The sequence below is a fragment of the Pygocentrus nattereri genome, chromosome 24 (assembly GCF_015220715.1).
Source record: "Pygocentrus nattereri isolate fPygNat1 chromosome 24, fPygNat1.pri, whole genome shotgun sequence".
Lineage (NCBI taxonomy): Eukaryota > Metazoa > Chordata > Actinopteri > Characiformes > Serrasalmidae > Pygocentrus > Pygocentrus nattereri.
In genome coordinates this window covers 28,037,124-28,054,426 of record NC_051234.1, presented here as the reverse complement: position 1 = coordinate 28,054,426, position 17,303 = coordinate 28,037,124, and the positions used below count along the sequence as shown (strand labels likewise).

Here is a 17,303-nt window from a genome sequence, read left to right as displayed (position 1 = left end):
CCTGGCTCTATCATCAAAAAGATATTATAATTAAAATAATACAATGTAAATGTAAAAACTTTTTTGCCGTTTCTTTTTCCAAACATCTGTGCAAATATCCTGCCAAAACTGAAAATGAAATGAAACACCTACATCTGCTATTTAACTTTTTTAAATCATTAGTTTAAAAAAATGACATTTAAAACAGCTATTTGTCTTTTCATTTCTGTCACTGTTCTCAGACTAAAACGATTTAGAGTCTCGTCTCAGATCTGGTGTAACTGAATATCAGACCAGGTGGCCGCTCTGTCTGATACCCGAGTACCGAGAGGTCGGCGGATGTCCTAAAATGTACCATCTAGCCCCTTCTAGTGTTACTTAACATATATTTACATGTTGGTTAACTTGAAAACAAAAAAGCAAAGTGGGAAATGTACTGTAAATCACCAGCAGATGGCGCCTGTGTTTGATTTAAAGCTGTATTTAAAGTGAAAACTAAATCCAAACTGTAAATTTCTCTTGATTTATCCATTTTGCATTTCCATTTTGTCAGATATGCAGCTGATTGCTATGGAAAAGAAATAAAAACATAAACATTGCAATTTGACACGTATTACGCATTTCATGAAGAAAAAGCTGGGATTTTCTTTCCTCTATTAGCTTTTTCATTTTAAGTGAAATATGAAATACTTCCGTGAAGTATTGGCCATGAAATACCAGAATAATGATTAAAATGAAATGGCAAATAGCTATCATTTTCCCCCCAATTTTGGCAGAATATTTGCGCAGATCTTTGGGAAAAGAAATGACAAAAACGAGGTTTGCATTTACATTTTATTGCATATGTAATATTTTATATATGTAACATCTTTTTTGGCTGAATTTCCCTCCCATAAATGTTAGCAGGGTGGCAGGTTTGCTGGTGTCATTCACAGGCTGTTTTGATTAGCTACAACAACATAGTCCTACTCGGGGAAAGTGAACGCAACAGAACTGAATGCAAATATTGTAGCCATTGGGAATGACGTGCACTGTAATTCCTCTTTAGTTTTAATGGGGGATTTTCCCCAGCATTCTTATACGCTTCCCAGTCACAGCTGTTAGGATATAACACATGGATCAGTGCAGAGCATGGATCAGTCAACTGATTTCCTTGGTGAGAAATGTGGGTTGAATTTCAGACTGACTTGTTTTTGTGCTGCGGGTATCCTCCGGTGGGGTTGCCAGATCTTCCTCATCGGCCAGCATCTCTTTAGTGAAGTTGGAGGGGAACATTCCTGTCTTGCCATTGAGGGAGCCTTCCCACCAGCCTTCCTCCACCTGCAACACACCAGCACACTTTACACACGCATACTGGCAATACAATCTAATGCAATCATGAACATAACTGACTTTAAAACACACTAGACACGTGGACTGAGGGTGAATATGGTTCTGTATGAGAACGTTTACCTCTCCCAGAACATCAATGACGTCTCCAATCTTGAGCTCCAGCTCGTCTTCATTCTGTGGGACATAGCTAAAGGCAGCTTTGCAGCGTCTCTTCCGGATGGCCTCGCCTGTTATAACACACACACACACACACACACGTGAATGTGAGCCAGGGGTGTTAATGTGATTCATTACACTGCAATACATCATTACCAGCACAGCACGGACATGGTTAGACTTCCAGAACATTAAACAAGCACCTGTATTCCAAGAAAACGCAGGCCTGGATTGATTACAGAGAGCCTGTAAACAACAACCTAGTAAACAATACTGTAGCTGGACAGTAAGAAGCAGTAGACTGATTTTATTAAGTTAATGGTTTGGTTTTTACCTCCTGTTCCTGCTTTTCTCTTCTTTCATTTTTTTATTTCAGTTCAGAAAATGATAAACATAATCCTTTCCCACCCGAAATCCACCCACATTCAAGACAGTTCGACAGATACCAAGCATATGCACGTCACAGTGTGTATGAAACACAGCACAAACACACTGGCCCTTATTAAAAAATAAAAAAATAAATAAAAAAATGCAGATTTAATTGCCTTTTATGACACACAAACTACTCTGCCTCTGAACGACAAGGGCGTGAGCAGAGATTTGAGTGTGTAAAAAGCAAATGAATAAGCCTCAGTGCGTGAAATCAAGCAACAGCTTACCAGCACCTCATTTACATATCATTTACATGAATTCATTCAGATGAGAGAGCCAATATAATGCTAGACATCTGAGATAGAGCAGCGAGTGCACTGCCCCCATACTGACCAGATGTGTGGCCAGATAATAAAGCTTGGGCGGGTCTAGCCCTAGCACCCCAAGTTGTTTGTTTTTTTTTTTTTTTTAAACGGAAGTTAGTCTCTGATAATGTTATGATCCACCTTCCAACTCCTACTCTTCCCCCGCCTGGCTCTCCCTGAAGCCGTGCAGCAGCTGTGCTGAGTAGACTAGTACTGTCTGTATGCGCATCAGCTAAATAATGTTATGGAATGATAGAAGATATGAAAAGAGGGAAAAAAAGGGGGGGCTGGGGGGCTGAAGTGAATAATAACTACTTTTTTCGCAGCAGCTAAACCAGCTTAGTCAGATTCCCCATGTACATTCCATGATGGGGAAACTTCAGTCATCATTCAGCAGGTGAAGGGCAGCGAAGGGTCATTTACCTTTGGAAAGTTCTACAGAGTCGTCCTTATTCAGAGTTCCATAGAAACGAGTGCAGAACTACTGCACATCTGATTCAGTTAATATAGTTAATAATCAGATAAAATGTTGTACACTGTCGAAACAAGCAGTGATTTGAGTACAACTGATGAAACCACTTTAATATGTGTAAAAAAAAAATTATATATATAAAAAAAAAGCACCGCCCGCATGTCATTTACAAATCTTTTGCCAAGACACGCCCTGATTTACATCATATGCATATAGATTACAGGCGATATACATTTAAATTATAGGCGAAGCATGCACTGCGCCCCCTACTGCCCACAGAGCTATTAGCTTTTCAAATTATTAGCTATTAGAAATGATTAGCTTTACAAACTACTAGCTTTATAAATTATTACTCTTAATATTACAATGATCAAAAATGTGAAATGAACAAAAAAGTTGTAGATTGATGTGACCGCGTAGTGTGATTATTTTTAATTATTTAAATTGTTATTTTAAAATTATTTAAAATATAATTTTAGTTATTTTCATTGACTTCTTGAGCAATAATACTGCAGTATATGAGGCAGAGGTGGATCATGTGGCAAAAATATATCAAAACTCATGATGCTTAAAGACTTCTTTACAATAAGCAATAGTTATCGCAATATTTTGAAAGTATCATTATTTTATTTTAGGGAGGTAGATGTTTAATGTATGAGCCGTATAAAGCATTTATCTTTAAATGGAACATATATTTATCATCATTGTGGATGTAAAAATAAGTACAAAGTTTGAATTTTCATTGTTATTTTCCATTTTTATCATTATAGCAAAGATGATTGACCATAATTGTGCTTCTTTAATCGCAAATCGAGCCAAATTACATGCACTTCTACTAGCCCCACACATATACTCCATGATGACACTCCCTCAATGGCAAAACTGAGAAATATTAAAACTGTCACCGAGTACAAAAGGTCCACATCACCCCGTTTGGACAAGTAATACGGTGAGACTGAGGGCTTAAACACATTAGGCTGTTAATATGAATGAATCGATGATTAAGGTTATGTGATGTCCTGGAGACATTGTTCTAGGTCACTTCCCAGTCATCTTGCCTTCCCCGCTGAGCACTGACGCTACCCTAGTCTTTTAGGCCAGTGATATTTACAGACACATGCGACAAACGTTGGCATAGATACAAGACACCATTCTTTCAGGAACCTCTTGATCCTCCTGATCCTTCTCGCTAAGCTTATTTTGAAAAAACTGAATTAAAAAAAAAACATTGTGATTCACAAACCTCATTAAAATGAAATATTGAGACACAAAACCATCCATCTTAGCAAGTAAAACCACCATATCTCACTAAAATATGCACAAATGAACATAAATACAGTAGAAAATAATTATTTATTTATTTATTTAAAAAAAAAAAATATTGATATCTTGGGAGAAAGCCAAGTTTAGTTCCATATTTCTGTCGGACGCTTCCTTCCATCACAAAGACTTCCTATAATCCTTTAGCAGCAGACTTGATTATACTGAGCTTCAAAGACTTGTTTGAAAAGATTAAGTGTAAACACCGACAAACATTATTGTTGCATTATTATTATTATTATTATTTGTATTTGTTCTAATATTAGCATTTCGTCAGAGCAAATCACTCTTTCTTTCAAGATTAACATCTTTTTCATTCTAATTTTCTCAGCCTGAAACTTTTGCACAGTACAGCACATTAGGAATACTACATTAGGAATGTTACATTTTGTTATATTCCCTTCTTTAACCCTTCTTTTCCCTGACCAGAGGAGGATGGGTCCCCCCTGGTGACCCTGGTTCCTCCCAAGGTTTCTTCCTCAGTTCTGAGGGAGTTTTCGGGGGGTTTTAAGTTTTTAAACTTTTACATTTTTACATTCTTGGTAAAACTGTCTTTTCTGGAATTCTGTGAAGCTGCTTTGTGACAACATCCGTTGTAAAAAGCGCTACACAAATAAATTTGATTTGATTTAACCACTAGGTGGCTCCAGCTGCTGTCCCCTACAGCGTGATTCACTCCACTCATCATTTCAGTAGGCCGGACACTAACTCTCCTTACAGCTACTAAGTAAACGCTCCATTTAGCAACTCTACTGATCGGCCAGGGCAACGTTTCACTTCTCTCTCCAAGCAACTGTGAAAAAAGTGAGCTGCTCTAGCCACGAGCGGCTGTTCCTCATGCGAGAGCTGAGGGCAAACATACAGTGTCCTCACATTCAGATCAAACCTTTTTATTTGATTCCATCTTCTGAAAACGTCAACTGCTGTTTATTTTGTGAGAACATTTCAAATAGAAATGATCCAATAAAATTTACAATAAAATGCAATAACTGGAATTTATTATTCAAAATTTCATCATTCACCAACATCTTCCCAAGTTTGCTCTTCAGAAGGTCCTGAGACAAGGGGCAGAAACCCAAATGCTACGAAGAGCCTTTTAGTCCTTTCAACCAAAATCAAACCATCTTGGGATCCACAATGTTTTGGTCCATTTTACCATCTAGGCTGTAAATATGTATGTGTATTTGTATGTATATGTATGTGTCAATGTACTAGCATAAGATAAAAAAATAATATTAATGTAAATACAGACTTTCTTTGCTCTGCTTTAAGCTTTAGCTCAGCTATAGCTGCTTTTCTCACATCTCCGGCAGGAAACCTTTCCGCCAATGTAGAACAGTTTCTTGTAAAACGTCTCGATGTTCGACTTTCTAACGAGGCTGAATTTGCTTCTCATTCACCAGCTTCTTGTTCTCATTTTCCCTTTCCACCTTAAATGGTGCCTGAGGTGCCAGAATGTAACTGCCGCACCATTTAAGTTGGAACAGAACATTTGAATGAGAAACTTCAGTTTTGTGAATTTTTAGTGTTTGACAGCTTCTCACTGCAGATTAAACGTATCAGGAAACCAAATGGGGTGATAATAAACACAAATTTGGCTCCAATTTATCGATTTTCTTAAATCTTTCTCTTTGCCTTTTCTTTAGCTACTAGCTAGGCCAGATTGTTGTCTGTGTTGCTAAGGTGACCGGCAGTCTGTGCACCAACCTTCAGGGTTAAAGGGTGAAGTAGCAGCTCTACATTAACTCCAGAGGTTAAGGCCATTTATTGTTGAACTGCATTGAACGAGCAGAGCTTTATTTTACTATAAAGGAGGATTATTTTATTTCTACCTACAAATCTAATTCTGCTGTGCAGCCGCAACAGGGCAGGAAAACAGCCCCATGTTGCCTGTCTTAAGAAATAGTCTCTGTCAGATTCATGACGTGTTCTTAAACGCTAGAAATATTCACACCATGGTGCTCCTGAATGTGTAGATTCTGTTCTTACCTAAGAACAAATCCCAAATAAGAAACATTGGTGAATGTCAGAATCTTCATAAAAACTGTCTACGTGGATTTTAAGAGGAAATATCTTCTTAGGAATGGTTGGCAAATGTGGCCCATTAAGCATAAGAACATTTTTACTTTCCAAATAAAGTTACAATTTATAAGTATACAATTTATCAACAATATGATGTTTCGAGAAACATTTTGTACAACCACTAGTACGATAAACATGAGGAATTCTCACTCTAAACAAATCAATCACAACGAGTGGTGTTTCATTCCACTAAGAGCGAGGTTGGTCTGATGTCTGTCTGGAGAGCGCTCTTCAAAGCTTTCACAATCAACGTCGTTTGCATGATGGCGGACAGGTGCAAACTTTGCATCAAGCCAACCATCGCTCACGAGCCGGCACGTCTGAATCAATTAATCCACAGCACATCGATAATGGGACAATTACTGCAAGTGCTTTAGTCACGACATTCTGATTAATCCCCAGTACTGACAATCAGTGTTTCCGAAGCAGTTTCATCTCCATCATGTCTTTATTTCACCGTTATTTGATCAATCGCCAACAGTTATTTTAATACCTGAACAATTACTTTTAAACAACATGAGCTTTGTAGGCCCGTTATCAGACTAGCAGTGAAAAAGCACCACACTCAATGAGCCAAACACACGAGGGCAGCATATTTTTTACACTAGAGGTCAAATGTGCAACTAGTCTGGGGCAATTTGACTATTTAGTAAGAAATAAAAAAAACACCAACATATCAACTGATAATTCTAAAATGATAACAAAACGTACATCATCACTGCATGAAGACACAATTAGCTGCGGGGTAAGTTGAGACTTCAGGCAAGGTGAAATAGATCTCTCATGAACAAATGTACAGTATTCTTAAAGTGCCAAAGGAAAAAAAAATACTAAAAATACTTGTAATGTGTTTGTAAATGGTTAGATACCCTAGTTAAGTGTGCTTGGTTAGCTTCCGCTTGGTTGTGAGCTACGTCTTGGTAAGTTTCTTAGGCCCTGTGATCAGTAAGGTTTTTTTTTTTTAATTTAGTGGACATTGGAAAATATTCACAGGACAGCGGGCCCTGGGCCTGTAATCATATCCTGGCTACAGGCAGCTACCAAGAAGACTAATGGACAAGTTTAAATGTCAAGACCAATAAAATGCCTGTCTGAGACATTACTGCCACAGGCAATGTCTCCTGATACAGATAAACAGGACGCAATTCACAGTCACCTCTATTCTCCCTCTACCACACACACACAAACCCCATGGCCACTGCCGTAACATGCAGCCAATCCTTGGAGTACGATCTGCAGATCTGCTCTAATTGACTAAGAGACTGCTTTAATTACATTCAGACTCTGTCCTCCACCACACTCCCTCTGATACCGTTCTGCAGCAACCTTGTCTAATCATCCTACCCACACCAAGCTTGGAGAATAACGTAAAACGCAGGAAAACAATTTTCAACTGCAGAAATCTTTCAACAAACGACATCACTGTGACTGACATTTAGGCCCTGTTCACAGTTGGTATAAATACGCGTCCTGGGTGACCCGATCATAAGCGGACAGCGCTAAGAGCAGGTGTGAACAGGGTGCAGTGCACCATGGAGACAAACTGAGCGCATTTACATGCACTTAATAATGCAATCATAATCGGATTTCTGCAGTTATTCAAATGGCTGATTATTCAAATGGCCGTGTAAACAGCACATTCCGATTTCTTAGATCAGAGTAAGGTCTAAAAAGCTGTTTACAAATCCGATAAAGTGGCTGGATTTTAGCCCAGTAGTCAGATTTCTCAGTGAACTCTTACTCTGATTTCTTTTGGATTTCTCAGTCTGCACGTGTGGAAACAGACGATGGTCCGGGGAATCGCCATGAGAGGCAGCAAAACACTTTTGGAGCAACACAAACTGACTACATGCTTGACGAAATTAAGAATTTAAATATCCTTTTAGATCATTTATGCTCATATTTTCAGGTAAAGTAGCGCAATGTTTAAAAAATAAAAAAGCAGCAAAATGAAGTTTGAGCCTTACATTACGTTTATGTCTCGTCTACTTCTGTGAGTTTATTGACTGGTTGCAAAGCAGAAATCTGATTACTGTTGTCACATTATCTGATTACTCAGGTGCATGTAAATGCGTTGATCAGATTACTAACAAAATCAGATTTTCTGCAGTTATCGGATTTTTAAGCACATGTAAACATAATCAAAGTGATCTGAGCAATCAAACTAGTTTCCGAGGTGGTCAGGGCTGCATGTAGACGCTCCCTGATTATGATCAGGTCACCCAGGATGCACTTTCATGGCAAGTGTGAACGAAGAGTGATAATTCTGGTCATAGCATTTACAGTGTGTCTTGAAGCGTCTTGAAGCGTCTAGACGAAAGCAGCTGTGCAGCTTCTTTTTTTGCCTCCTCCACCAGCTGTTTGCAAGCCATGGTTGCAGTTCATGTGGGCTAAACAGCCCTTTCATTTACACAAATATGGACTTGTGGTACATTTTCGTCTGACAACAAAAGCAGCGAGAGACTAATGTGGGTGGTATCCTTCCTCCAGTCTCGCTGTCTGATGGTGATCCGATCACTCCAGACAGATGTTAATACCCATTAAGAACAGGGCCTTAGTTAAAAAGTACCATGTGTGAACATCACAGAGCCTTAAACTATAGCTATCACTATCTATCTATATATCTCACTATCTATATATCTCTCTATCTATATATCTCTCTATCTATATATCTCACTATCTATATATCTATCTGTCTATATATCTCACTATCTATATATCTCTCTATCTATATATCTATCTGTCTATATATCTCTCTATCTATATATCTCTCTATCTATCTATATATCTCTCTATCTATATATCTATCAGTCTATATATCTCTCTATCTATCTCTCTCTCTATCTATCTATATATCTCACTATCTATATATCTCACTATCTATATATCTCTCTATCTATATATCTCTCTATCTATATATCTCACTATCTATATATCTATCTGTCTATATATCTCACTATCTATATATCTCTCTATCTATATATCTATCTGTCTATATATCTCTCTATCTATCTCTCTCTCTATCTATCTATATATCTCTCTATCTATATATCTATCAGTCTATATATCTCTCTATCTATCTCTCTCTCTATCTATCTATATATCTCACTATCTATATATCTCACTATCTATATATCTCTCTATCTATATATCTCTCTATCTATATATCTATCTGTCTATATATCTCTCTATCTATCTCTCTCTCTATCTATCTATATATCTCTCTATCTATATATCTATCTGTCTATATATCTCTCTATCTATCTCTCTCTCTATCTATATATCTCACTATCTATATATCTCACTATCTATATATCTCTCTATCTATATATCTCTCTATCTATATATCTATCTGTCTATATATCTCTCTATCTATCTCTCTCTCTATCTATCTATATATCTCTCTATCTATATATCTATCTGTCTATATATCTCTCTATCTATCTCTCTCTATCTATCTATATATCTCACTATCTATATATATCTCTATCTATATATCTATCTGTCTATATATCTCACTATCTATATATCTATCTGTCTATATATCTCTCTATCAATCTCTCTCTCTATCTATCTATATATCTCACTGTCTATATATCTCACTATCTATATATCTATCTATCTCTCTATCTATCTCTCTCTATCTATCTATATATCTCACTATCTATATATCTCTCTATCTATATATCTATCTATCTCTCTATCTATCTCTCTCTATCTATCTATATATCTCACTATCTATATATCTCACTATCTATATATCTATCTATCTCTCTATCTCTCTCTATCTATCTATATATCTCACTATCTATATATCTCTCTATCTATATATCTATCTATCTCTCTATCTATCTCTCTCTATCTATCTATATATCTCACTATCTATGTATCTCACTATCTATATATCTATCTATCTCTCTATCTCTCTCTATCTATCTATATATCTCACTATCTATATATCTCTCTATCTATATATCTATCTGTCTATATATCTCTCTCTATCTCTCTATCTGTCTATATCTCTCTATCTATATATCTATCTGTCTATATATCTCTCTATATATCTATCTGTCTATATATCTCTCTATCTATATATCTATCTGTCTATATATCTCTCTATCTATATATCTATCTGTCTATATATCTCTCTATCTCTCTCTCTATCTATCTATATATCTCACTATCTATATATCTATCTGTCTATATATCTCTATCTCTCTATCTGTCTATATATCTCTATCTCTCTATCTGTCTATCTCTCTCTCTATCTCTCTATCGCTATCTCTATCAGTGAGTTTTGCCTAAATAAGACTTCACATCCTTCAGTGATAAACAAATTGAATAATAATAATAATAATAATAATAATAATAATAATGATAACAGGCAGAGCAGTTCTAGCAGTTTAAGCATGGTTGAGATGTGACCATCTAAAAGCTGTAAACAGGTTCCAACTGCTTCTGGCCGATTGTGTGCCATCAATCCATACGGTATGTGGGCCACAAGTAAATGCTGGCAGGTTTTTCCTTAAATAATCTTTAAAATTTGCTATTCATAACTTCCAGCCTTTCACTTACACTGGCCATCTAAAAGTAACTCAAACTGCTCAAATACTCTACGGTCACACACACATGACGTATACAAAGCTTATTACTCACAAAACTAAAAACTAGTGGCTGTTATGTCACGACCTACAGTACACTGCAACCAATTCTGCAATATTTTTATCCTTGATTTCTAACACAGTTTACATCATTTTCTACTGGAACTGATCGGATCGGTGCAATCTCTCTCTCTCTCTCTCTCTCTCTCTCTCTCTCTCTCTCTCTCTCGCTCTCTCTCTCTCTCTGCTGTCAGAACAAAACCTTGTATCTCCATTTTTGTTTTTCAGTTTTGATCATGTTTTGAAAATGCCTGTTGTCCTTTACACTGTGTGACACAAGGTTTTTGTTACAGCAATATTTATGTTTATATACATACAGTACACACACACACACACACACACACACACACACACACGGGTGAGTCTGAGTGTCTAATAATTGCTAAAAACCTCGAGTGTGTGTTTGTACACTTGTACAATTCCCACTGTGTACTCATGTGTGAAAACTAAATGTGACCTAAATCCCTAGTTAATGGGATCTGGGTTAGAGCCAGGAGAATGTTAACCAGTCGAAACCTCTACATTCATGACAACGAGAGTAAGCAGGCGGTGAAAGTGTGCCTGTGTTTATTTCTGAAGGTTTACAGGCGACGGCTAAAGCGATAGTTTGGCCATAATGCAGCTGCTGAACCAAGACAGGTTTGGTGTCCTTTGGTTTTGCACTGGAACCACGAGGCAAATTTAGCTAAAAGTAGTTCACTTGTATTCTCAGTATTAGGATATAATCAGTACTGTACAAACTGCATGCCTGAATCTCGCTCGCTTCAAACGGTGTCAAGACTTGCTTTGCATTTTCCTGTTTGATATACTATTATCAATAAAAACGGACAAAAATACATCATGTAGCTAAAATAACAGCAGCAAACCTGAACTAAAGTCTGAATTAAAGTGAAGTCCATTCTTTTGTTCTATTTTATAGATTTTTATAGGCCGTACATTATACAGCTACCACTATACAGTGTAGACCAATGGTGACAAGTCACCACTGACTGCATTTGAGGAAAGAAAATGTATAAATCTGATTTTTGACTGAACCATGGGTTTGATTTAGCTATACGCTGTACCTTTTTTGGCTGGTCTGAGGCAGGATTCTGATCCAGGGCTGGCACTGCCATTGGACAGGTCAGATTTGGGTCCAGCCGTTTGGGAGGCCAGACTCGGCTCCTTCTTCACCTCCTTCTTAATCTCCTACAAGAGACAGAAAACAGAGGTCAGTAGGGGGAGCAAGAGCCCGTTATCTATCTGTTATGAGCGAGAGAGGCAGAGAGGGAGTGTGAGAGAGAGACAGAGACAGAGAGAGAGAGAGAGAGAGAGAGAGAGAGAGAGAGAGAGAGACAGACAGAAAGAGAGAAAGAGACAGAGAGAGTGTTAGTCCTCCATGCAGCAGAGCGGAGCTGGACTCATTTCCTGGATGCAGTGACTCAGAGGAGCAGTCAACCTCACACACACACACACACACACACACACACACACACACACACACACACACACACACACACACACACACAAGCCTTAAGCACTTCTCCATCTGTGTGTCTCTCAAAAGGCCCTTCGTTCTCTGCCTCTCCTTCCCTCTTGCAGCGATGGTGAGGTGAAGGCAGACCTTTAAAGTTTTGTGTGATTTTCAGATTTACAGTTTTCCCTTTTGTCTGTAAACACAATCAGCCAAAACATGTTTACTGCCTGCACTTTGCTTCTTTAGTTTAACATTGCAGCTATGAGGCTAACAGAGTCAACAAAGGATCTGTTCTAATAATTTTCTAACACACCTTCGCCCACTTGAACTCACCACTCGGATGTACGTCCCACCTACTTTACACAAGTGGCAGATAAAGAGGCGGAGACGATGATGCAGAGCATATTATTAGAATGGAACAGAACCACCCTCGGCTAGGTTAGAGTTTTGGGCCAATTCTGGCTTTCCTATGTGAGTGTTGGTTGACCACCAGGTAAATTGCTAGGCATGCGGTCCAGAATCAGGACAGATCCTGGACAGCTCCATTCGGTTCTGCCTTGTGTCTACGTTCATGGAACAATTCTGGCGTGAATGTTGTGGACCAACAATGCAGTTGGGCCAGATTGGAGCCAAATTTGGGCTATATCCTTTAGTTCTACTCGCTTTACAGTGTGAGGGCCAGATCTGGGCTGAGGACCCAGCTGTATACTGGGCTAAAACAAACCAAGAATGTGGCCCATAAGTGGGCCAGACAAATTTTGCTAAGTGGGCTCAGTGTGCTAATCACCTAGCTATGCAAACCTTGACGTTTTATTTTTGAGATGTTTAAACATAACATCCATCCATCCATCCATTTTCTAAGCCGCTTCTCCCTCAGGGTCGCGGGGTGGGGGGTTGGGGTGTGGGGGGGTACTGGAGCCTATCCCAGCGGTCATCGGGCGGAAGGCAGGATACACCCTGGACAGGTCGCCAGTCCATTGCAGGGCAGACAGACAGACACAGACATTCACTCACACCCAGGGGCAATGTAGCATGTCCAGTTGGCCTGACTGCATGTCTTTGGACTGTGGGAGGAAACCAGAGCACCCGGAGGAAACCCACGCAGACACGGGGAGAATTTAAACATAACATATATGTAAAAAAATAAAAACTGCTTGAGAGCTGTGGTGTAGTGCCTTTCTTTCTGTTGTTAGCCACGTAGCCTTTCAGCATGCTAACTGGCAAGCTAGTAGTGATGCAGTTATATCAGCAGACCTGTATAAGAGATGGAGTACTCTGGTAAATCCCAGCAAATCGAATGTCCTGGTCTTGAAATATGAAGCATTTTAAAGTGGTTCACTACTATGGTTTATAGATTTGTCTGCCATTATTTTCGATGAGATACTTATGAATAAAAATGAACAAATATACAGACATAATTCAGTGTTCAAGATGACTGCTACAACTGTTGTTAGCAATCAACCTACTTTTGTGCATTGTTAAAAGACAATCTGTGAGGTAGAAGCTAATCTGTGAGATATAAACTAATCTGTGAGCTATCTAAGAGATAGAAACTAATCTGTGAGGTAGAAGCTAATCTGTGAGGTAGGAGCTATTCTGTGAGGTAGAAGCTCATCTGTGAGGTAGAAGTTAATCTATGAGGTAGGAGCTAACCTGTGAGGTAGAAGCTAATCTGTGAGGTATAAGCTAATCTGTGAGGTAGAAGCTAATCTGTGAGGTAGGAGTTATTCTGTGAGGTAGGAGCTAATCTATGAGGTAGAAGCTAATCTATGAGGTAGGAGCTAACCTGTGAGGTAGGAGCTATTCTGTGAGGTAGAAGCTAATCTATGAGGTAGGAGCTATTCTGTGAGGTAGAAGCTAACCTGTGAGGTAGGAGCTATTCTGTGAGGTAGAAGCTAATCTATGAGGTAGGAGCTAATCTGTGAGGTAGAAGCTAATCTATGAGGTAGAAGCACACGTCCGACACCAAATCTGTCTTGGCTACATCTGTCGTGAGGGAAAGATTGCATACCCTACTAATCTATTCGTTTAGACCCTGTTCCCTGTTATTAAGTGGAGGACTAGGTCTTAATAGGAGAAAGTTCATCTATTTGCTCTTACATGTCAGCTGTCACCTTTGTTCAGCTCTCTTTCCACCCACTCTTCTTTTTTCTTAGCTGCATGCCTCCCTTCCTCTCTGACTGGTAGAGCGGTTAATTGAGGCAAACGGGAAGCAAAACAGTGTGTTTGCTTGGCCTGATGGTTCATTAATACAGAACAAGCTTCTCGCTCTGGTGGTGGACAGTATCTTGATGGAGAGGTTGTACATCCGTAATAACCAGGCAATCCAAACACTAACAGCTGAGTTCACACAACTGTAATTCTCTGTGTGTTACAGCCTAATGCTACATGATAATGTGAAATGATAGCAGGCAGATCCTTTCATCAGGGAACTGTCCTGATTTCTGCCCATTTTTAGGTTACAGCAGCAAAACAAGGAAAATTGGGGAGAGAGGATGTGTAATGTGTGAACTGCAAGTGCAACAATACAAGAAAAGTTATCAAATATTGAGGCACTTAATAACAAACTAACTAAATAAGTGACTAACTAAGTAATAAACTTACTCACTAATAAATTATAAGCCAACTGACCAACTGACTAATAGACTTAACAAACTGACTAACAAACAGATTTAAAAAACTGACTAACTAATAGAATTAAACTGACTAACAGACTTAACAAACTGACTAAGACTTAACAAACGGACTAACTAATAGACTTAACAAACTGACTAACTAATAGACTTAACAAACTGACTAACTAACTAATAGACTTAACAAACTGACTAACTAACTAATAGACTTAACAAACTGACTAACAAACAGATTTAAAAAACTGACTAACTAATAGAATTAAACTGACTAACAGACTTAACAAACTGACTAAGACTTAACAAACGGACTAACTAATAGACTTAACAAACTGACTAACTAATAGACTTAACAAACTGACTAACTAACTAATAGACTTAACAAACTGACTAACAAACAGATTTAACAAACAGACTAACTAACTAATAGAATTAAACTGACTAACAGACTTAAACTGACTAACTAACAGACTTAACAAACTGACTAACTAACAGACTTAAACTGACTAACTAACTAACAGACTGACTAACTAACTAAGACTTAACAAACTGAATAACTAACAAACATGACTTAACAAACTGACTAACAGACTTAAACTGAATGACTAATAGACTTAAACTGACTAACAGACTTAACAAACTGACTAACTAACTAACTGACTTAAACTGACTAACAGACTTAAACTGACTATCTAACAGACTTAACAGACTGACTAACTAAGACTTAAACTGAATAACTGACAAACATGACTTAACAAACTAACTAACAGACTTAAACTGAATGACTAATACACTTAAACTGACTAACAGACTTAACAAACTGACTAACTAACTAACAGACTTAAACTGAATGACTAATAGACAAACTAACTAACAGACTTAAACTGACTAACAGACTTAAACTGACTATCTAACAGAGTTAACAGACTAACTAACTAAGACTTAAACTGAATAACTGACAAACATGACTTAAAAAACTAACTAACAGACTTAAACTGAATGACTAATAGACTTAACAGACTGACTAACTAACAGACTTTAAAAGGTTACAGGGATGAAAATGCCCATATTCACTGTAAGGGCAATAATGAAGAAGTTTAAAACAGCTGGAGCCGTAGTGAACATACCTGGAAAAGGAGGCAAGTGTGTTTTTGCCTCCACACACCATTAGCAAGGGTGCTTAGACGCACCTCCATGTCAACAAACTGTTTGGTTGCAAATGTTTGTAGGGAAAGCTATTTCTTATCCACAACCATAAGCACATGAATTTGCTAGTTCAACACTCAGATGAGACAAAAATGAAGCTTTTTGGTAACAAGCACTCAAAGTGAGTCTGACATAAAGGACAGTTACACAGAAAAGGACCTCATTTCTAAGCGTAGTATATTTTGAACAAGCTTAAGCATGGAGGAGGATCCGTGATGTTTTGGGGCTGTTTTTTTCGGCCAAAGGCCCTGAGAGTCTTGTTAAGACACACGGCATGAAGAACTAAATGAAGTGCCCTGAGATTTTAAATGAAAATATAGCTGCCTCTGCTATAAAGCTAAAACGTGGTTGTGGTTGGATCTTTCAGAAGGACAATGATTCCAAACATATCTCCAAATTTACAGACAAAATGGATCAATGACCACAGAATCAAGATTTTGACAGAGCCATCCCAGCCCCCTGAAAGTAACCTCTGGGAATACCTGTGGGCTAAAGAGGAGAGTCCAAAAGACAGGACGTGGAACTCCGAAGGATCTAGAGAAGTTCTGTACTGAGGAGGTTCCTCCAGTTCCTCGCTCAATTTTTCATTAAAAAGTTTTTTTCTTAAAAGTTTTTGTTTTCTTAGACACAATTTACTTCATTTTAAAGTTTACATGTTCATATTTTCAGTGAAATTGGGCTAATTAACAACAGACATAACACTAAACACAACATTCACGGTTACAACTACTATTTATTCTTAGTGTCCGAAATATATGAAACTTACATACATACATACATGTCACTGTTGCAATTCTCTAGTCGCTTGATGGATGATTTTTCACTTGTCAAATCATGGACAGTCTGTGGTTTTCATTTGCCACGTCATGCACGTGCTACAAGGCGTTGCTACAGATACACCACCGCTGCAGACATGCATACTTATTTCAAAGTAAAGGTCCTGCCTTATACATTTGTCCTTGTTCAAATACATATTTATTCATATAACATTCATAATGAAACTGCACATATTCCTTTAGTCTGTGTTTAGAGTGTTTTCTGTATTTTATACAACAGACATTGTGTATTTTACAGAGTCAGAGTATATTTCTGTATCTATGTTTCTCAACACACTGTCATTTTCTCTATTGTGTTTACTGTGCTGTAGAGCTGTACAGAGTAATTACCTGAGCCGCACCACAAGCATTTCAACGTACAGACTGTCCTTGGCACATTGTGCCTTTGACAAATAAAGATTGACATTTGTTCACCTAAAATCGGACGTGAAGGAGG

The 17,303-nt window shown here is 38.0% G+C and overlaps 1 protein-coding gene across 4 annotated transcripts in view; it reads right to left on the bottom strand.

Annotated features, from left to right (window-relative positions):
• The window catches only part of sh3kbp1 (SH3-domain kinase binding protein 1), a 117,974-nt gene that overhangs the window by 35,253 nt on the left and 65,418 nt on the right, over positions 1-17,303 (bottom strand). For all 4 annotated transcript variants that reach the window (XM_037534142.1, XM_017719249.2, XM_017719250.2 and 1 more), the window contains 3 exons: positions 11,804-11,927; positions 1,432-1,538; positions 1,167-1,299 (listed from right to left, as the gene is read on the bottom strand). In XM_037534142.1, coding sequence (XP_037390039.1) covers positions 1,167-1,299; positions 1,432-1,538; positions 11,804-11,927 — 364 coding nt within the window. The remainder of the gene's footprint in view (positions 1-1,166; positions 1,300-1,431; positions 1,539-11,803; positions 11,928-17,303) is intronic.